Here is a 22,134-nt window from a genome sequence, read left to right on the forward strand (position 1 = left end):
AAAACTTGACTCTTACCTTCTGACATTATAAAATTGATTTAGGTGGATTATAAATCCTAATATGAAAGATGAAATAATAAAATGGTTAGAAGTAAGTAAAATATTATTTTCATGTCCTCCAAGTCAGGCAATAGAACAAATCAATAACTTGTAAATAAATAATTGATAAATTTATGTTACTATTAAAAATTCATGTTCATTCAAACACCACTAAGAGAATTTAAAAGTAAACTAAATGCTAATAGAAAAAAATTATAGAATATAGGATATATAGTCTCTAAATAAAGAAGAAAAGAAAAAAGGACAGACAACCCATTAAACATATAAGCAAAAATATTGAATAGGAAGGTATGCAAAAGGCAACAAACACAAAAATACACTCAACCCTCCTAATTGCCACTAATTAAACAAATTAAACCCATAATTAAAACTATACACTTATTACAATGACTAAAGTTTACAAGTCTGGCATTACTAAGTGATGATAAGAATGTGGAACTAGGAATTTTACATATCACTTACGGCTGTATAAATTTGGACAATCACATTGAAAAACTTTCTTCCAGATTTCTTTATTTGTAAATGATGCAAGGCAAGATAACTTTTCATATTCTGTAAGTCTAAGTAACAAGAGTATACTACTGTTAAAGAATGATTAAAAGTTTCTTAAACTTAAGTTTCTAAAACATAAGCTAATGAGAATTTAATAGATGATTTTTTCATGTTTTGTTAATTTAACTCCAAAAAATAGGGTGTTAACATTGTTTTAGAAATTGTGGTTATTTGACACATGGTGCACTCATCTTTGGAGCACAGCGGAAATTCTCAGGCAGGAAGAATCTCCTTTAACATCCTTCTACTCTAAGTTTAATGAAAAACCACAAAACAGCAAATGTATCAGCCCTTATAGAAAAGTACAAACATGAAATAATTTTAGTTCAGAAATGTGGTGAGTGCAATTGTTCATTTAAAAATTGAATGCTTTAAAAAATAATAGCTGTGTAGGGACAGGTTTAGGGAATTCTAGACCTGGAGCGTTTAGCCCTGTAACATAAGAGTAAAAACGATCCAAAACCAAAATCACCTTGCATTTGCTGGGCTTTGAAAAACACAGAATAAGAGAGGAGAAATTCAGAACTACATAAAATGTAAGATGATGGAACTTGCTTCGTGGTTTGACTGTGATACACATGGCAGCTTGTGTAACTGTCCCTCAGGACAATGTACTGACCAAACATGGTTGAACGGGTACCAGCAACAGACCTCTAGGGAGAGGATGATCTAGTCCTCAAAGCTGAGCAGCTGGGAACGCCTGGCAGGCTCAGGGTGGAACTCCCCTGTTCTTTTTTCTGTTATCTCCCCTTCTCTAGAGATCAGTTGTAGTTAATTAGATGATTCCTTTAAATATGCTTATTCAACTACAAATCCTGTACTGCTTGATCAGACATATCTTGCTTAGTTGTTATCTTGTATCTAGTAAGTATGGAACTGAGGAGTAGCTCTGGGCAGCAGTCTTCTCAACTGCCAACCCCCGCACCCATTCTTTTGAAGAGGGCTTGTTTGTGCCTCATTCTTCTCCCGTGCACCATTGGAAAGTGGCAAATGGCCATTGGAAAGTGGCAACCTTGCATGCAAGCTGGTTTGAAAATTGCATCATGAGAAAGTATACCTTAAGTTCTGTCTTATTGCACCAAAAACATAGGTCTTATAGGGAAAACTGAAATTACAGAGGGTTTTAATTTGCAGGATGGATATTTAGGAAAGAGTCTCCAGTAAGACTTGGATAGTAAAGTGTCAGTGTAAAACATATTTATGAGTTGATAACTTGTCTTTCAAGCTATTCTCTCAGTGAGCTTTTGTGCTCATTCTCCAGAGGTTCAGGCCACGTGCCTCTCTTCCATCATCCATCCTTATATGCAGTAAGACCGGGGCATCTGGATGGCTCAGTTTGTCAAGAATTTGACTCTTAATTTCAGCTCAGGTCATGATCTCAGGGTTGTGAGACTGAGCCCTCTTTCTCTCCTTCTGTCCCTCTCCTCACCCTCCCTCTCTAAAAGAAAAAAAAATGTTACATGGGTTAAGACAGCCTTGTTTGTGCCACATCTCTGATGGTGAGGACAGGTGGAGTCCTAGACTTTGCCCATTCTTTTTTCAGGAGGACCATTCAGAGATTGAGATTGCTCTGATTCCCATATAATAGGTTCAAGTAAATGTACTAATATGTAAAACCCCTCATCTTTCTTCCAGAAACACAATCTGGAATTCCAGAAAAATCTAGTTGATTCTGAAGAACAATTTTCTTCTAATTCATCCCCTTTATAAGCATGGGGTTGGAACTTGGAGCACTTCAGCAACTTTTCAAGTGACTGAATATTAAAAAAAATTAGATGTACAGCATGTTGACTATAATCAATAATATTTTATTTAAATTCAATTAGCCAACATATAGCCCATCATTAGTTTTTTAAGATTTTCTTTATTTATTTGAAAGACAGAGATCACAAGTAGACAGAGAGGCAGGCGGAGAGAGAGGGGGAAGCAGGCTCTCCGCTGAGCAGAGAGCCTGATGTGGGGCTCGGTCCCAGGACTCTGGGATCATGACCTGAGCTGAAGGCAGAGGCTTTAACCTACTGAGCCACCCAGGTCCTCCCCCCCCCCATCATTAGTTTTTGATATAGTGTTCAATGATTCATTAGTTGCATGTAACACCCAGTGTTCATCACATCATGTGCCTTCCTTAATATTCATCACCCAGTAACCTCTTTCCCCACCCACCTCCCTTTCCACAACCCTCAGTTTGTTTCCCAGAGTCAAGAGTTTCTCATGGCTTGTCTCTTTCTCTGATTTCCTCCCATTTAGTTTTCCCTCCCTTCCCCTATGATCCTCTGTGCTGTTCCTTTTACTCCACATATGACTAAGACCATGTAATTGGCTTTCTCTAATTTATTTCACTTAGCATAATGCTCTCCAGTTCCATCCATGTCTATGTAAAAAGTGAGTATTCATCCTTTCTGATGGCTGAATAGCATTCCATTGTATATATGAACCACATCTTCTTTATCCATTCATCTGCTGGAGGACATCTTGGCTCTTTCCACAGTATGGCTATTGCGGACACAGCTGCTATGAACATTGGGGTGCATGTGCCCCTTCTTTTCACTATATCTGTATCTTTGTGGTAAATACTCAGTAGCACAATTGTTGGGTTATAGGGTAGCTCTATTTTTAACTCCTTGAGGAAACTCCATACTGTTTTCCAGAGTGGCTGTACCAGCTTGCATTCCCACCAACATTTGTAAGAGGGTCCCCTTTTCTCCACATCCTCGCCAATATTTGTTGTTCCCTGTCCTGTTAATTTTGTCCATTCTAACTGGTGTAAGGTGGTACCTCATTGTGGTTTTGATTTGTATTTCCCTGATGGCAAGTGATGTGGAGCATTTTTTCATGTCTCTATTAATAAAAACTGTTAAAATGTCTATGCTGCCCAGAGCAATCTGCACATTCAATGCAATCCCTATCAAAATACCATCAACATTTTTCACAGAGTTGGAACGAACAATCCTAAAATTTGTATGGAACCAGAAAAGACCCTGAATAGTCAAAGGAATGTTGAAAAAATCACAGCTTGAGGCATCACAGTTCTGGACTTCGAGCTATATTACAAAGCTGTAATCATCAAGACAGTATGGTACTGGCACAAAAACAGGCACATAGGTCAATGGAACAAAATAGAGAGCCCAGAAATGGACCCTCAACTCTATGTTCAACCTATCTTTGACAAAGTAGGAGAGAATATCCAATGGGAGAGCGACAGTCTCTTCAATAAATGGTGTTGGGAAAATTGGAGAGTCATATGCAGAAGAATGAAACTGAACCATTCTCTTACATCACACACAAAGATAAACTCAAAATGGATGAAACACTTAAATGTGAGACAGGAATTCATCAAAATCCTAGAGGAGAACACAGGTAGCCATCTCTTTGATCTCGGGCACAGCAACTTCTTGCAAGACATGGCTCTAAAAGCAAGGGAAACAAAAGCAAAAATGAACTACTGGGACTGCATCAAGCTAAAAAGCTTTTTTACAGCAAAGGAAACAGTCAACAAAACTAAAAGCCAACCTAAAGAATGGGAGAAGATATTTGCAAATGACATAATAGATAAATGGCTGGTATCCAAGCTCTATAAAGAACTTACCAAACTCAACACCCAAAAAACAAACAACCCAGTCAAGAAATGGGCAGAAGACATGAACAGACACTTCTCCAAAGAATACATACAAATGGCTCTCAGTATTGTAATACACATTTCAAAGTTACCAAGAAAGTAATCTTAAGTTTTCATCACAAGGAAAAGAATTATAAATTTGCATGGGGATGCATGGTAACTAGGCTTGTGTTGATCATTTCCCAGTATATACAAAAGTTGAATCATTATATTGTAAACCCCAAACTAATATAATGTCATATGTCAACTATATGTCTGTTTATAAAAAAAAAAAGGAAAGAAATTAGAAACTAGAATACTGAAAGGTCATAATTAAAACAAGATTAGGGGGTGCCTGGGTGGCTCGGTGGGTTGAGCCACTGCCTTCGGCTCAGGTCATGATCTCAGGGTCCTGGGATTGAGTCCCACATCGGGCTCTCTGCTCAGCAGGGGGCCTGATTCCCTTCCTCTCTCTCTGCCTGCCTCTCTGCCTACTTGTGATCTCTCTCTCTGTCAAATAAATAAATGAAATATTTAAAAAAAATAAATAAAAATAAAACAAGATTAGGATGCATATCTTATGGTTTCCAGTTCCCTGTTTTAATCAGCACTTCTATTGCACTGAGTATGTTATTTAAAGGAGCATAAATGCTCCCATCCTGTCATTAATTGTTCCCTTTCTATGTATTATTATTTTAGTTTTAATCTTAGTAATTTCATCTTCATTTCTAAATATGTAAAAATATATACTCTATGAAATGGAAGAGGCATGGAAGAGGATATATGATATAAAGTTGGCCATCTCTCAAGCCTCATGTCAGCTACCCAGGTCCATCCTCAGTTGTGACCATAGTTACTAGTTCATTCTGTATTCTTTGTGAGACAGATAAAATAGATGTATCTATTCATTATATTTAAATTTGCTTATAGCAACTATGTATACTGTCTGCATCTTTGTTTTTTCACTTTATGCTAAATCTGGAGATTTTCTCATATTAGTACAAATAGAGTTTTCCCTTCCATTGAAGTGACTCTAGAATATTCTTTTGTACAAATGTCCCATGATTTCTATTACCAGTACCAAACAGAGAAGTATTTTTTTTCTGATTTTTTTGCCATACGCAAGTGCTACAACATATACCTTAGTATGTATGACATTTGGCACATGGACAATTATATCTATAAGTTAAATTCCTAAATTTGAACTTGCTGGATCAAAGGTATGTGCATTTAATACCTTGATATAGAATTGTTTCAATTTCCACCTACTAGAAAATATGGGAGATTTTCTATTTCTCCAAATCCTTGGCAACCTAGGACCAAAGGTGTTTTCTTTGCTAATCCTGAAGATGAAACAGGAGCCTCATAACTTTATTTTGCACATCTCTTATTATTAGCAAAGTTGAATATGTTTCATTTCTTTAACATATTTGTCCATTTTGGGGACATGGCTGTTTTTTTCTTCACTACTTTAAAGAAGCTGTGAGGAAAAGAAAATGGCTTAAAGAAATTATATCATTTTTTCTGATATTAAAATGTATTGCTCATTTTACCATTTGTATTTTTACTTTGCTTAAGTTTTTCTTTTTTATTTGTTTTATTTAAATCCAATTAGCCAATATATATGCTTATGGTTTTCTATGAAGAACATTTTTTTTTCTTAGATAGCTAATAGTCAAATTTATCAGTATTTTCTTTTATCTCAGTCTGACTTATTTCACTTAGCATAATACTCTCTAGGTCCATCCAGGTTGTCTCAAATGGCGCTATTTCATCCTTTTTAATGGCTGTGTAATATGCCATTGCATATGTATACCACAACTTCCTTACCATTCATCTATCAATGTACGCTTAGATTGCTTCCATATCTTTACTATTGTAAATAACGCTGCAAGAAACATAGTGGGGCATATATCTTTTTGAATTAGTGTTTTTGTTTTCTTTGGGTAAATACTCTGAAGTGGAATTATTGGATTATATGGTGTTTCTATTCTTAATTTTTTAAGGAACCTCCATATTGTTTCCATAATGGTTGTAGCAATTTACATTCCCACCAACAGTGTATGAGAGTTCTTTTTTCTCTACATCCTTGCCAACAACTTGTTATTTCTTGTCTTTTTGATTCTAGTCATTCTGACAGGTGTGAGGTAATATCTCAAGGAGGTTTTGATTTTATTTCACTCCTAAGTAAAATCTAAAAAAAACAGATGAATAAACAAACAAAAAGTAGAACCAGCTCTATAAAATACAGAAAACAAACTGACAGTTATCAGAGAGAAGGGGGTGGGGATTGGACAAAATGGGTGAAGAGTGGGAGATACAAGCTTCCAGTTATGGAATGAATAAGTCAAGGGAATTAAAGGCATAGCATAGGGAATATAGTCCATGATATTTTAATAGCAATGTATGGTGACACATGCTTGCTAGTCTTGTGGTGAGTATAGCACAAGGTATAGACTTGAGAAATCATGGATGCCTGGGTGGCTCAGTTGATTAAGCAACTGACTTCAGATCAGGTCATGATCCTGGAGTCCTGGGATTGAGCCCTGCATCGGACTCTGCTCAGCAGGGAGTCTGCTTCTTCCTCTGATCCTCCCCTTCTTGTGCTCTCTCTCAATCTCATATAAATAAATAAAATCTTCAAAAAAAAAAAAACCTTGAGAAATCATATTATATAACTGAAACTAATGTAACATTGTATGTAAACTACACTCAAAGAGAAAAAGCAAAATATATTTTATTTATTTCCATTATGTCATACTTAGAAAAGTTCTACCTACTTCAATATTATTTTTTTAACTGCCCCCTATTATTTAATTTTACGGTATAGTTTTTCATGTTTATATCTTTGAACCATCGTAAAATTACCTATAAATGAGACCTCAACTTTTCTTTTTCAGTTGGCTACCTATAGTTCAAACACCATTTGCTGAATATTCCATGTTCCTTCACAAAAGAATACACCTAAATTATCATCTGTTCAATTTTCTCATGACTTTGCACTGATTTTTCAAGTCTGTTTTGTGGTTGTTACAATATTCAGATGTTAGTACCACACTGCTAATTGTTGGGGCGTTTTGACATGTGGCTAAAGCTAGTTCCCTTTCATTTGTCTCTTTTTCAGGACTGCACTGGATATTTTTGTTTGTGGCTTTCCATAAAAACTTTAGAATTAATTTTTCTACTTTCTGAAAAATTATGTTTGATGTGTGTTTTGGATCAAATTAAATGCACATATTAAGTTAAATAACACTGACATTTTAATTTCTGTCAATGTTTGTATCTTATATAGCACTTAAAATTTTTCTTCATATAAACTTTACATACTTCATGATAATTTTATTCTGCAGTATCATATCATTTTGATGTTACTGCAAATTTGGTCTTTTTTTCCACTGCATCTTTTAACCTGCTTCTCACTTGTTCGAATTAATTTAATCAATAGTAAGTTTGTCTTGTCTGTGTAAGGCCTTCCTATATTTAGGTAATTACTTTTTAAACTTTTGTTAATTGAAACTAACATGACACATATATCTCAAAAATGAGTCACAGCATAACATGAGTTATGTCATAAATGAGTAGCCTCATTTTATACTTTCCTAACAGGAATTCTAAGTCTATTTTGTTTGTAATCTCAGAATTTTAAATCCTTTAATAAGCATTTTATTTTAGACTTATAAAAGGGAGAGTTCACTTTTGAAAATTCCTAGTTATCAAGATGGGTTTTGTATTTAACACTGGTAGCTAAGCTAAGCATATCCATCCACTTCTTTATTGCTGTAGTGCTCTTTTATGGAATTTTTCAGTATTTCCATGTTCTGACCCTTATGGTAAGACTATCTGTGGCTTATAACTTCCTATGATTTGCTCAGGATCATCTTGCTGAGGGTGGGGAGATGTTGGGGCTAAGTCAAGACAGTCGAGAACTATCACAGACATGTGTTCCAGTTCTAACGATGCCTTTTGGGAGAGAATGTAGGTTTGAGTCTAACTAATTTTCAGTTCTACTTCAGGCAGCATGGCTGCCATCTATAAAAATGGGAATTGCTAACAATGTGTAGAAAACAGGCTATCAGGTTGCATGTTGAAATAAGGAATACCGTTTCCTTATAGTTTACAGAGTAATTCACACAGATCTGGAAACAAATGCATCAAGTTATAGGGCTTTCTGGATTTTGTATTTCCCATCAAGCATAATCTGATACACAAAACCCAGAGGATCGATTTTAGATATATCTGATGGTTGTACTAGTAACCTAAGTATGATAGGACTAACATGCTACTCACTCCAGGCATTATGAAAGCACACTATAGTCACTACAAACAGCAGTCTAGCAATCTGTGGGTGCCATTTGTTCACCTCAAAGACTAACACTATAGAAAGGGTTAGAGTCTTGTGGACTTAAGGACCTCAGCAGGATCCACATGGATCTGAGGCATTAAGTGAATCATAGGTCTTTATGATTCCCCATGGGGTCATCGTTTTTATTAGTTTTGGTCCTTCTCCTGAGGAACCACAGCATTGTCCCTTGGGCACTGCCCAGGCTCTGTGCAGATTTACCGTTAGCTTGTGCTTCAACGTTTTTTCCTGTTCCCTCTGAAAGTTTTCACTTTCTCTTTCCAACTTCTCTCTCAGTTGGGCTAAGTTTTCCTTAAAGCTTCTCTCCTGAATCTCCAGTTTTTGCTGTTGCTCCTTGTATTTCCATCTTAGCAGCTCCAGTTTCTTCCCAGCTGCCTCCTCCTTAGCTTGCTTAGCACCTTAGAGAGAAGAAAGCAACAATCAGGTCTGATGATTTTATTTTGCAGTATTTTGTTTAGCTGCAACTGCAAATCTGGCCTTTTCTTACACTTCTCTTTTATAATCTTGTTTACTATTTCCTTAATTTGATCAAAATTAAGTCTGACTTTTGTATGTCACACCTTAGTAATCATTGATAATCACAGTTTATCTTTAAACTTATGTTAAAGAAACTAAAATGACACATGCTTCCAAAGTAAGTCAGAGCATCATAGAAACCCCTCAAGGAATTCTGGGCTTATGTCATTTTGAGCCCACAATCTTCATCCCCACACCAGGTAACTCACTAGGACCTGGCATTTCTTCACCTAATACTTTACCAGTCAAATAAAAGACCCATAGATCCAATGAGTATTTATTTTCATTACCCGCTGCAATCTCTTTTTTTAGTAGCTCTATCTCTGTATCCAAGTCCTCAGATTTCTGTAGGAATCCTTCATTAAGAAGTTCTTCTTGGATCTATAAAAGAGAAGGAGTCCACTTTTGAAAGTCCTCTATTACCAAAAGTAAGGGTTTTGAGTTCAACAGTTTCAGCTCTGAAGCACTGTGTCTACTGTTCTATCACCTGAGAGTGCTTTTCGATGGGTCTGTCCTGGAGACTGGGAGTATCCATGGTTTACACCTTCCCAGGAGTCCCTCAACTACGAGGGGAGTGGGGTCAGGCTGGGTCAGACCAGAGAACTATCCTCTTAAGAGGAGTTCCAGCACTGAGGATGCCCTTCAGAGTGATGTAGGATTAATTCTAATTATTTTTCAGTCCCACTGAGGCAGCATGAACATACACGTCTAACAGATAATGGAAACTGCTGACCCCCTCTAGATTGCTGCTTATCAAGTGCCAGGTTGAGCTGAAGAATTAACTTTGCTCTGTGCTTTGTAGGATAACTCACACATATCTGGAAACAAATGTAATACATTTTAGAGCTTTTGGAATCCTGTATTTCAAGTCTAATCTGATACTTTTAAGACAAGATGGAGTTCTTACAGGTCTGTTTGATGGTTCAATCAAGAATCCTAAGGACTAGTGGACTGAGGCCCTATTTAACTGGGGCCCAATGAGATCACCCTAACAATCACTATAAAGAGCAGCCCAGCAGCCTCAGGGATGCTAATTGCACACGACAAATTCTAACGCTACATAAGGCACTGGAGTTTGTGGGTTTAAGGGCCTCAGCAGGGTCCAGACGGATCTGAGGTTTCAATGAATCATGTCTTTATGGTTCTCCTTGGGATCATAATTTTTATTAGTTTTGGCCCTTCTCCTGAGGAACCATAGCATTGTCCATTGGGCACTGCCCAGGCTCTGTGCAGACATACCTTCAGCTTGTGATTCAACATTTTTTCCTGCTCCATCTGAAGGCTTTCTCTTTCTCTCTCCAACTTATCTCTCAGTTGCTCTATATTTTCCTTGAAGCTTCTCTCTTGAGCCTCCAGTTTTTGCTGTTGCTCCTTGTATTTCTGACTTAGAAGCTCTACTTCCTTCTCAGCTGCCTCCTTCAAAGCTAATTCAGCTGTTCCACAAATGTTTTAGAGAGAGAAAAAAACAAAAGTCAGACCTGATTCTCACCTCCTCAGTAGAGATACCAAACTGACTCTGAAAAGGTAGCTGACAAACCTCAGAACTATGTGGGTTACCAAGAGCACATTTCAGAATGTGATCAAGATGACCCTCCTTGGCTGCCAGATTTAAAAAGCCAGTTCTGATTGTTATACTTAGCAGTGCTGTTTCACAGAAAGAGAGGAAGCTCTTTGTTTCAGGAAGGTTTTGCTCTCATCTATGTCTGAAGTTAGTGCAGAAACCTACCCACTCTGCTATGAGCTCAACCCTGCACCTGTACCTGCTAGGGCCTTCTCCTGATAGGTGAGAACAACATCTCCCTGCAGGATGGAGTTCTCTACTGCCACCTGGTTCTGTAAGAAGTGCTGGAGAACTTCATTTGCCTGAAGAAACAAGGAGAGACATGTCATGTAACAAAGATCTTGTCTTTTTAGGGAAATTATCATTCTATGAAGTCATAAATCTGGCCTTGTAAGTTTTGTATTTGCTTAGATATCCCTTACTAACTTTCCTTCCGTCGGTCCAATATAAATTCTGAGATACCTGAAACCTTCTATTGTGGGATACCTGAAACCTTCTATTGTGGCCTCCTTCCTAGCACTCCATCTTTCTCTCCAGGGAGGCCTTCCACTATCTACCCCAGGTACAGCCAACCAGATTTCTATGCATGTATAAACAGGCACCCCTGTTTTCTCAAATATTTGCTCAATCTCTTTTCTGACAGAAAGGATGCTTATCTACCCTTTCTTAACTAGGATAACATTTATAGATACTTGCATCTTATATCTCTTACTCCTCTTACAGGGTGCATTGCCAAGCTACATTTCCAGTTTTGAAGATAGTCAATTACTCTGAGCTGCCCTACCAGCTCTCCCACTTGCTGGTAGTACGACTTTGGGCAACTTGTTTACTTCTTTGTACAACACATTTCTTGACTGCATAACTATAGTATCTAAATTATAATAATATTCTGAGCATTAAATTGACAGTCCAATGAAAGTACCTATCTATGGGTTACTTACTATATGTATGGTATATGTTAGCCTTATTAAAATCATTGTTATTGTCATCATAATCATTACCATTATTTTCACTATCTGTTCATGAATGTATGATAATCATACAATTACCCAATTATTTGTCTTCAAATAAAGAAGACATCTTGGAACAAAGATTGTTATCTTTACTCTTTGTATACTCTATACTCAGCAAAGAAATTATCACATTGTTTGATAAAGCAAAATTGTTCTCTTTAATCCAGAATTCCCAATTCTACACCATTGTTTTGGAAGAAATATTTCTAATCTCTTCAACAATATATAACTAATTGTGGATAAAAACTAAAAGGGTGGTGATATGGCCATGCTCTGCTTTCTCCCTTAAAATGGTGCTGTGATCTTACATTTTCAGAAAAAGCAACACCCTTTGACTCTAGGATTTTGACAACCATCCCTCTCTCTTTATTCCTCACCTTAACCCCTTTCCTGTGCACTTGGTTATAGTCCCATTCAACCTTTTCCTTTTCTTCTAAGTAAAGATGATATCCTCCAGGAACACAGAAAGTTCCTCTTGAAATGCTTTCCATCAAGGACTCTGAAAGTTGCTTAAGCTGTGCCTGGCAAAATTTGACAGATGCATCTTCATTCTGCAGCAAGAAATCTTCCTTGATTTCCTCTATGGTCTCCTGCCAGGGAAATTATGAAGAAGTCAATTAGAAAGAAGCTGTTAGGAGGGAAAGTCCAATGTCATCCTCTTAGGAAAAGCATCATGATCACCTATGAGTAGACTGGAATATGGAATGGACCAGGAGTCAAGAGACTTTTAGTCCTAGTTTGTTCTTTCTTTCTCTCTCTCTCTTTCTTTTAAAAATTTATTTATTTGAGAGATAGAGAGAGAAAGAACACACGTGCAAGTTGGAGAAGGGGCAGAGGGAGGAGAGAGAAAGAATCTCCAGCAGGCTCCCTGCTGAAAACAGAGCCCTGTGGGGAGCTCAGTTCCTCAAACCTGAAATCACTACCTAAGCCAAAACCAAGAGTCAGACACTCAACCAACTGAGCCAACCCAGCATCCCCAGAGACTTTCAGTCCTAGTTCTGATTGATTCTGTTACTTGTCAAAAGCCCATTAAACTCTCTTGGATTCAGGCTTATCATCTATAAAATGATGGGGTTGTAAGATATAAACTCCAATTTTACTTCTGCTGTAGAATGATTAACAGTGACCCAACCATCAACAATGAAAAAGAGAAAGTTGAATTGTGCCTGGAAGTAGTTTCCTCAGAGGAGATTGAGAAAGCACAAGCAGGGGGATTGGCAGAGGGAGAAGCAAGCTCCCTGCTCAGCAGGGAGCCTGATGTGGGGCTTGATCCCAGGACCCTGGGATTATGACCTGAGCTGAAGGCAGATGATTAACCAACTAAGCCACCCAGCCACCCCTCATGGCAATTTTTAATGCAGCAGAAAATTAATAAAATGTCTATGTTATAGTAAAAGAGTAATCTATAGCCTGTATAGCTCTGTCTCACAACAATCCAGGCTCCTTTATTTATTTTTTTTTTAAGATTTTATTAATTTATTTGACAGAAATCACAAGTAGGAAGAGAGGCAGGCAGAGTGAGGGGGGAAGCTGAGTAGAGATGTGGGTCTCCATCTCTGGACCCTGAGATCATGACCTGAGCTGAAGGTAGAGGCTTAACCTACTGAGCCACCCAGGTGCCCCAATCCAGGCTCCTTTAACCAGAATAAAGAGATGAACTATTTGATAAAAAATATATAGGCTCTAAGCATGATTTCCGAAGGAGAGAAATCAGGAGTGCTAAATGCTAATACAATTACCATGAGTTTTTTCTGGAACTCCCGCTTGTCGTCTTTGAAGGAGTACTCCATGAACACTGCAATGGCTTCCCTCTCACAGTGTGCATGTACATCCAACAGCTCCTGAAGTGTGTCTGTGGGCAGCCTCACTCGCTGGGCCATCTGCTCTCTGTAGTGGTCAGCTGCCTTCTGCACGGCCACTGGATTCTCAATCTGAGCCAGAGTTGTCACCACGTTCTCCAAGCAAGGAACTGCTTCATGATGGATGGCATCCATATAGGTTATCAACAGAGTCCCCAGCCCTATATAAGCCAGGGAATTTAAGCATAAATACCAAGGTCTCAATCAGTAGCTTATAGTTTTTATGAAGCATCATTCTAAGATTCTAAGATCTAAAAGCCCCACCTTATTTACAAGGAAATTTTATTTTCTCCTTTTGGGAATCTACTCCTTTCTAACAGGATTATTGTTTTCCTGTTTTTTCTTTTCTTTTTTTTTTTTTTTTTTTTAAAGATTTTATTTATTTATTTGGGAGAGAGATAGTGAGAGAGAACATGAGCGAGGAGAAGGTCAGAGAGAGAAGCAGACTCCCCGCGGAGTCGGCTCCGGGATCATGACCCGAGCCGAAGGCAGTCGTCCAACCAACTGAGCCACCCAGGCGTCCCTCCTGTTTTTTCTTTTATTCTCCATTTTGTCACAGCACAATTTAAATGACTAACTATACAATATGCACCTATGTTACTGGAAAAATGGTTTCCCATTCATGAGAATGTAAAGGAATAGATTACATAGGTGAAGTAATAGACACAAACAAGACTAGCAGCATAATGTGTGTGCCCTGATACAAAACAAAAATGTGAACTCCTAGTTGAACATGATCGAGAATTCAAAACAGGGATAGAGGATCTTAAAGCAAGTATGGGTCCATCTCCACACAGAATACTATAGGACTGCGTAAGTTACATGCCCATGAAGCCTGCCCTACACATAAGATGACACATAATTCTGTTTCTCAGTGATCTTGCAGGAACTCATAGCTTGCTCTTTATGACCTGACTCATGTAAATTTACAAAATAACCTGCTATCTCCTTCAAGACAAGAAGTTATCCCATAGGATTTCTCAATATACAGATGTCCTCTCTTTAACACCATCTTGTCTTCTTAGGATTAGTGGCTTAAGTTCCTGAGGTATATCAGGTCTCAGCAGACCCTCACACAGGGAGACTTTAATGAGTAAACACACATCGATTTCTTTTCAGGCCATGAACATCTGCTTCTCCATAGTTACACACAGATGTAAACAAAATTACTGACAAATCCAGGCTCTCATCAAAGCACCACCACACTGACACAGAGACATGCTTTGGGACAAAGGTGACTTACGGCTCCCAGTGACAGTGATTCCCTCTCTTAGGGTCTTGGTCTTTGTGTGATTGAAAATATAGGTACAGAATTTCTTTGATTGGTCCTGGAAAGTACTGTCTAGCTTGTCTTCTGGCACCTTCTCAAGATGGAGTAAGAGATTTCTATCACTTGTAGGCCGGTCAAAGACGAAGCATTTCCGTTTTGGAAAGAACTGCCTGATACACTCTCTGGGCATGTTGGAATTCTGGATTTTGGGATTTGTGCCTGCAAAAATGGAAAAAAACTGATCATTGAAAAGTGGTCTTTAGGTAAGGGAGTCAGAACTTTCATTTCCAGGCATCTTTGCATTATGGCATTTCCTGTGCCTATAAATCTCCTTTAACCCAATCATTTCAAATCAATCTGGACCATCACCACAGGCAAGGAAATTCCATTTCTACATGGAGCAGAGCCAGGGAAATAGGGGAGTAGGAGGGGCATCAGTCCCAACTGAAGCAAGTTATGGTTGGTTTCCTTAGTACTGTTATGGAGTTTAGTGGTTGATATATTCATTAAATGTTTATCAAGTGAGTGAGTAACCAAAAAAAAATGGTAACAATTCCTTTTGTGATTTGACTGTCCCCATATTAGATATGAAATATGGACCCTAAAATAAAATAATACCAAAAGAAGAGTAAGATATTGCTTGTTAAAATATCAGGTGGAGGATGAATAATATCAAGGTAAGAAAAAAATGTCTAAAATTCAGAGTAAAAAAAAAATCACTGAATCTCCTTTATTCTAATCATGAGCTTTGTAAATTGAAATTGTGCTAATATACCAAAGTCAAGGAAAATTCCTTTCTGAACAGAGCTAAGAGTCGGGGAAGTACTTTAGGAGAGGAATGGGAGGCATTCAGCACAAGTGAATAAACTTATGCTAGTTTCCCTGGCATTTTTATGGGGTCCCATGGATTAAGAATCTAATGTTTATTGAATGACTAAGAAAAAAAGTCAGAGGGCCATAAATACAGAGAACTGGTGGTTGCAGAAAGGATGGTGGTGGGGGATGAGTAAAATGGGTGAAGGGGAGTGGGAGGTACAGCCTTCCAGTTAAGGAATGAAGTCAGAGGAAGAAAGGTATAGAATGGAATATAGTCAATGATATTGTTACAGTGTTGTTTGGTGACAGATGGTAGCTACACTTGTGGTAAGCACAGCATAATGTACAGAGTTGTCAAATCACTATTTTTCTACACCTGTAACTAATGCAACACTATGTGTCAACTATAATTTAAAAAGAGGTCAGAAGTACTTTTCCATGTCAAAAATGAAATATGGGCCTTAACGTGATCCCAGAGCAAAAGGGTAACACTTTGCTGGGGAAAATGTCAGGAAGAAAATAGATGATATCCAGATCAATAAAGAAAAATTTTTATAAGCATAAGCCAAAAACATGTCACACCACAAATATGTTTAGATTTCCTTTAATTGAAATCTCTAAAGTATACTTTAATCTAAATGTAATTTGAGACCTCATCATTTCCCTATATCAGATCGATTCAGACTTCATAGGATCTTACAGAGCAATTCTGTAGCACATATCAGCTGTTCAATGAATAAATAAAAATGAATGCTCCCTATCCCTATAGATGTCTTCTATTATCCACTTTGCTAAATACATGTAACAAATTTATAACATAAAAATAGAATATTGTGTAAGGCTACAAAGTGAAAAGGATGATGTTATAAGGAAGGTAACATGAAGGTCTGACAGCTTTACAGGAAAGATATGTCAACATTTTTTCTGGACCTTTTAGTTTGCAAATATCCTTTCTGTGGAGAATATAACTCTATAGGTACTAGTAATATATAATTATTAAATATTATAACTTTATTTATTACTTTAAAATCTCTAGCAATTGGAGCTTAAGCTCACTAAAGAAATTCAGGCCCAAATATTAGATCAGATAATCTATTAATCAGATAAATTAGATCAGATAATCTATTAATAAGCCAACACTATTAAAATATACTATTCTACCATTTTGATTACTATATTATTATTACTATTGAAATACATTTTAAAAATAAGTAATTGACCAGTGAAGCCACACGGGCGTGAAACCTTACGAGTGTGGCGAGTGTGGGAAAGCCTTCAGTTTGAAGTCGCCATTCGTCGTACACCAGAGGACGCACACGGGGGTGAAGCCCCATAAACGCAGCGAGTGTGGGAAAGCCTTCAGGAGTAAGTCCTACCTCCTGGTTCACATCCGAATGCACACAGGGGAGAAACCCTATCAGTGCAGCGACTGTGGGAAAGCCTTCAATATGAAGACGCAGCTCGTCGTCCACCTGGGAATCCACACGGGAAACAATCCTTACCAGTGCGGCGAATGCGGGAAGGCCTTCGGCCGGAAGGAGCAGCTCACCGCACATCTGAGAGCGCACGCGGGCGAGAAGCCGTTCGGGTGCAGCGAGTGTGGGAAGGCTTTCAGCAGCAAGTCATACCTCGTCATACACAGGAGGACGCACATGGGAGAGAGGCCGTACGAGTGTAGCTTCTGTGAGAGAGCCTTTTGTGGGAAATCCCAGCTCATCATACACCAGAGGACTCACTCGACGGAGAAACCCTACGAGTGCAGCGAATGTGAGAAAGCCTATCCCAGGAAGGCGTCGCTTCAGATCCACCAGAAAACTCACTCAGGAGAAAAACCTTTCAAGTGTGGTGAATGTGGGAAGGCCTTCACTCAGAAGTCGTCCCTCAGTGAGCATCAGAGAGTTCACACAGGAGAGAAGCCTTGGAAATGCTCTGAATGTGGGAAATCCTTCTGTTGGAACTCAGGGCTTCGTATACATCGAAAAACTCACAAGTGAGAAATTAGAATGAAGGAGATGTTAGCAACTTGATGTTGACCCTCAGGGGACTTCCGGTGATAATGGAGATGGGATGCAGCAGCAGGAAGTCCTAGACATACACTCCTGTCAGCCAAGTCAGAGAGAGACCATCGTGTTTGGAGTGTGGGGGCAGAAGCTTTTCGAAATAAGTCCTACGAGACTCTGCAGATGAGAACGAAGGAATGAGGAGTAACTATGAAGGCCAGCGCCATCATGGTAGAGATGAAATCCGGAGAATTCGTATTTAAAACTTCCCAAATTTAATAAACCAGGAAAGCATTTTCCCATAGGAAATGTGTTATGTGTGGGGAGTTACATTCCAGATTTGAAGCTACTTGAAAAACCATTCCAGGTTTTTTCAGGATGGAGTATAAAGTTGTTTTTTATTTTAATATGTAAATAAAGCAGTGGTCAGGAAAACATCAAGGAACATATTCTGAAGGTTAAAGGACATTTACTGTGACTTTCCTAAGTCACACTGAATAGCATTTTTAAAAATTTTGGTATTTTATTTTTTAATGTAACTTGTCATACATATATTTGGTAGCTTATGGAATAACATCCCCTAATATTCTCCATATTAAATGCTAAATATAAAAAAAAATAAGTAATTGATTTCAATGTGAACACTTAACAAGCCACAAAAGTATTTGGGCCTCAAGAAGTTATAGCAATGGGGCACCTTGGTGGCTCAATGGGTTAAGCTGCTGCCTTCAGCTCAGGTCATGATCTCAGGGTCCTGGGATGGAGTCCCGCAGCAGGGACTCAGCAGGGAGCCTTCTTCCCTCTCTCTCTCTCTTCCCTCTCTCTCTCTTGTTTTCCTCTCTGCTTACTTGTGATCTCTGTCAAATAAATAAAATCTTTTAAAAAAATGACACTTATAACCATGTAAAAAAAAAAAAAGAAGTTATAGCACTGATTGAAATCTGGAAATATTTTTTCATGGTATCAATTACCATTAAATTATCTGATCTAATATTGGGTCCTGAATTTTTTTAATGAGCTTAAGCTCCAATTGCTAAAGACTTTAAAGTAATAATAACCCACAAAGCCCAATCACCATTAGCACTGGCTTCAAATTCAAATAAACATTTATGTCATATGCTGAATGACAGGGCTCAGTTGATCCCATCATTAAAAAATCTGCCACCATTTAAGCCATACTCTGAGACCTGGAAGCAGCTTCAAGGCATCCTCCAGGTACTCATCTTCAGTTATGAAGAGTCCATTTATCTTCATTTCCAGTGTGAAATCTCGTAGAGCCCAAATAAAATCTGGAAAGAAACTCACAAAGTTGGCAGAGTCGTCTACCCCACTGAACTTTGAGGATGACTTCGCCCTGATTAGCTGTGATAGTTCAGTCACATAGCTAGGAACTTAGCTAAGGAACAAGTACTTTACATCACAATTTCCAGATCTCAGATAGAAATAAATGTTATAAGCACTAATTTTTATTCTGGGTCCCTCTCACTCCTTTCTGCAACCATGACAATTAAGTCACAGAAAAGATGACAGTCTCAGTTGAGAATGGCAATTCCTGTAAACTCAATGAAATTTGGTGTTTTGGTCCCTGAAAGGATACTGCAGCTGCTCCAGGGCCTGGTGGTTGATGGTGCCCATGCTGTTGTAGATCAAGGTGCTGCTCAGAAGCACAGTCAGGGCAAAGATCCATGAGTCATTCTTGGGGTCGACCTAGAAAGCACATTAGACAAGGGACTTAGAAGGCTGCTATTTATGCACCCATTGATTTATTCATTCATTCAGTTTTTCATTTATTATTTTGTTAATATATATTACTGAAATCTTAAGACAAAGAACACAAGTTTTGAAGACAATGATAAATTCAACCTCATTATTAGTGTTAACATAGTACCCTCTCAGGGCCCCAGTACCTTAGCTATTAAAAGAAGTAAATGACATTGTCAATATGGGTAAAATGTCTAATGCAGTTCCTAGAATACAGCAGACATACAATAATGTGAGCAATTATTCCTCTATCAAATTTTTCTTCATATTATCTATATTTGCAACACAAATGTTATTCAAAAAAATTCTACAACTACTCTTTAGGCACCTAAATGCACCTACTGCATTTGGCTGTATGGATGCAAAAGTTATTGTTCTTAAGATGACTTAAGAAGGGGCAGATAAAGGCAACCAAGCTTATAATCTCTCACATGGAAAAAAGAATCGTGCAACTTCAGAGCAAGAAGTGACTATAGGGTCACTATGGGGTCTTGGTTATGGAGGGCAAAACTGGAACCAACATTCAGGGGAAGACCTGAAATTCTTTGAAGACCAGGAAAATAGAGTCAGATATCTCAAAGCATTCCACAATTTTAGTGTTAGCCACTGGTTCTGCTGCCATCAGCAGTTTACAACACAGTATATCCTGTTGCCTTGTACAAGTGCAGTATCTAGATTCTATGCTTATCAGATTTGAACTGGAAGACTAGAAAACTTTTTCATATTTTTGGGAAAAAAACTATTTCCTCAAGTCCTTATTGTCCCTGAAAGTATCCAACGTAGATTGCTTTTTTTTTTTAAAGCAGGATTTGGGCCAAATAACAATCGTTTTCAACATCAAGAGAATCATTTTGCTTTTATATTGAATTTACTGTTAAGAGCTTTAAAGCTGAGCACAGAATCTCTGAATACTTTCTCCCCACATTTATGGAAGCCAGATATTTACCAATGCTACTTTGAATATAGGCTCAGAGTAATGTAAAATAAGGAGAAATAATTTGTTTCACTTAATAGTATAAAGAGAAAATATGTAAGATTATATAAGGTAAGATAATTTCAGTGGGTCAAGGTCATTTTCTTATATAAGTCAGAGAAGAAGTAATCTCTAAAATCAGAGATTTGAACTAAAACCCTTCATGAATGCTCCTGGCATAGCTAAACTTCGTCTGAAGAGGATTTAAATAAATTACTTTACTGAAACCCTATTTCATATCTCCTACTTCTTTTACTTCTTTTTTTTTTATTTTAAAAATTTTATTTATTTGACGGAGATCATAACTAGGCAGAGAGGCAGGCGGGGGGGGTGGAGTGGGGGAGGGAAGCAGATTTCCTGCTGAGCAGAGAGCCAGATGCGGGGCTTGATCCCAAGACCCTAGGATCATGACCTGAGCCAAAGGCAGAGGCTTACCCACTGAGCCACCCAGGCGCCCACATCCCCTACTTCTAAATCACATCCATATACTTGAACTGCTAGGTCCCACTGACTTCATGGGTTACAGTTTACATATTATTTCTTCCAGGAAGCTTTTTCGAAGCCATGTGATTGGATTAGTTGCCTACATCTACGCATGGTTCCCAGTACTTATCACACTGTGTACATGTTGTCTCCTGCAGTTAAGCTCTAGGCATTTGCCCTATTTGCTGCGGTATCTGTAGTATTTAGCACAGAACACGGGAATTCAGCTGTTTGGTTAAGTATTTACTAAACTGTATGTTTATCCAACTGTTAAAAGTAAGAAGATGTTATTATTATATACCCCAATACTTGAGGTGACCAGAAAAGTAAGTTCAGGGAGAAATATATTCTCATTTTCGTACTTGGGTTTAGAGTTTTTAAGACTAGGTAATAGAACTTGAATTGAGGTAGCAAATGAAAAGTAGAGTCAAGATTCCCCCTTTGCCTTACCTTTTCTATATTCCCTAGACCTTCAGTGTCCAGAAGGACCAGGGTGTGGTTCAGCTTGGAGGGGTGGGGTACACACCACATCCAAATACCTTTGGTTTTAGACTTCACTGTGGAACCCAGGAGGAAGCCTGCAAGAGAAGAGAAGAAAGCAACATGGATGTATGGGGATGCTTAGAGTTTAGTGGACTGAAGTTCAGCACCTACTGCTGCTGAGCCAGAGAGGAGGTAAGATATTTGAAAAACCAGGGCTGCATGGTCTACATAGAAATAAATGACTAATGACTAATGGGGCCAGAGGCAGGTTCTCCTAAAAATCAGTAAGAACTAAACAAGACAATCCAATTACAATTTTTTAAAAAGACTTCAACAGGCATTTAACAAAATAGGAATTACAAAGGGCAAATAATATGTGAAAGTGTACTTAACCTTATTTATAGTGAGGCACATGACATAGAACCAAGTAGTCATCATAACAGTAAGAGTCAAAAATTTTTCTTTGGATGTGAGAATTCTTAATTGCTGCTAATAAACATGTAACTTGAACAGAGAGTTGAAAAAGACATTGATATTATCTAGAAGTCCTAAAGAAACAAATACTCTGTAACGTAGAAATTCCACTTCAGGATATATTATATGAGAAGTTTGTGTACCTATACATCAGGATAAAATTGCAAGAATATCTAAGACAATTTTGTTCATAAAAGATAAAACTTACGGGGCACCTGGGTGGCTCAGTGGGTTAAAGCCTCTGCCTTCAGCTCAGGTTATGATCCCAGGGTCCTGGGATCGAGCCCTGCATCGGGCTCTCTGCTTAGCAGAGAGCCTGCTTCCTCCCCCCTCTCTCTCTGTCTGCCTCTATGCCTAA

At 38.1% G+C, this 22,134-nt stretch overlaps 1 protein-coding gene across 2 annotated transcripts in view; it reads right to left on the bottom strand.

The window, feature by feature from the left end:
• Positions 1–2,456: 2,456 nt before the first annotated feature.
• LOC131810279 (guanylate-binding protein 4-like) overlaps positions 2,457–22,134 on the bottom strand; it is a 28,441-nt gene continuing 8,763 nt past the window's right edge. For both annotated transcript variants that reach the window (XM_059138016.1, XM_059138015.1), the window contains 11 exons: positions 21,270–21,397; positions 19,200–19,309; positions 18,790–18,986; positions 14,760–15,005; positions 13,397–13,677; positions 12,035–12,247; positions 10,844–10,946; positions 10,323–10,516; positions 9,374–9,464; positions 8,769–8,965; positions 2,457–4,019 (listed from right to left, as the gene is read on the bottom strand). In XM_059138016.1, coding sequence (XP_058993999.1) covers positions 3,954–4,019; positions 8,769–8,965; positions 9,374–9,464; positions 10,323–10,516; positions 10,844–10,946; positions 12,035–12,247; positions 13,397–13,677; positions 14,760–15,005; positions 18,790–18,986; positions 19,200–19,309; positions 21,270–21,350 — 1,779 coding nt within the window. In that variant the 5' untranslated portion in view covers positions 21,351–21,397 and the 3' untranslated portion in view covers positions 2,457–3,953. The remainder of the gene's footprint in view (positions 4,020–8,768; positions 8,966–9,373; positions 9,465–10,322; positions 10,517–10,843; positions 10,947–12,034; positions 12,248–13,396; positions 13,678–14,759; positions 15,006–18,789; positions 18,987–19,199; positions 19,310–21,269; positions 21,398–22,134) is intronic.

The sequence above is a fragment of the Mustela lutreola genome, chromosome 10 (assembly GCF_030435805.1).
Source record: "Mustela lutreola isolate mMusLut2 chromosome 10, mMusLut2.pri, whole genome shotgun sequence".
Taxonomy (NCBI): domain Eukaryota; kingdom Metazoa; phylum Chordata; class Mammalia; order Carnivora; family Mustelidae; genus Mustela; species Mustela lutreola.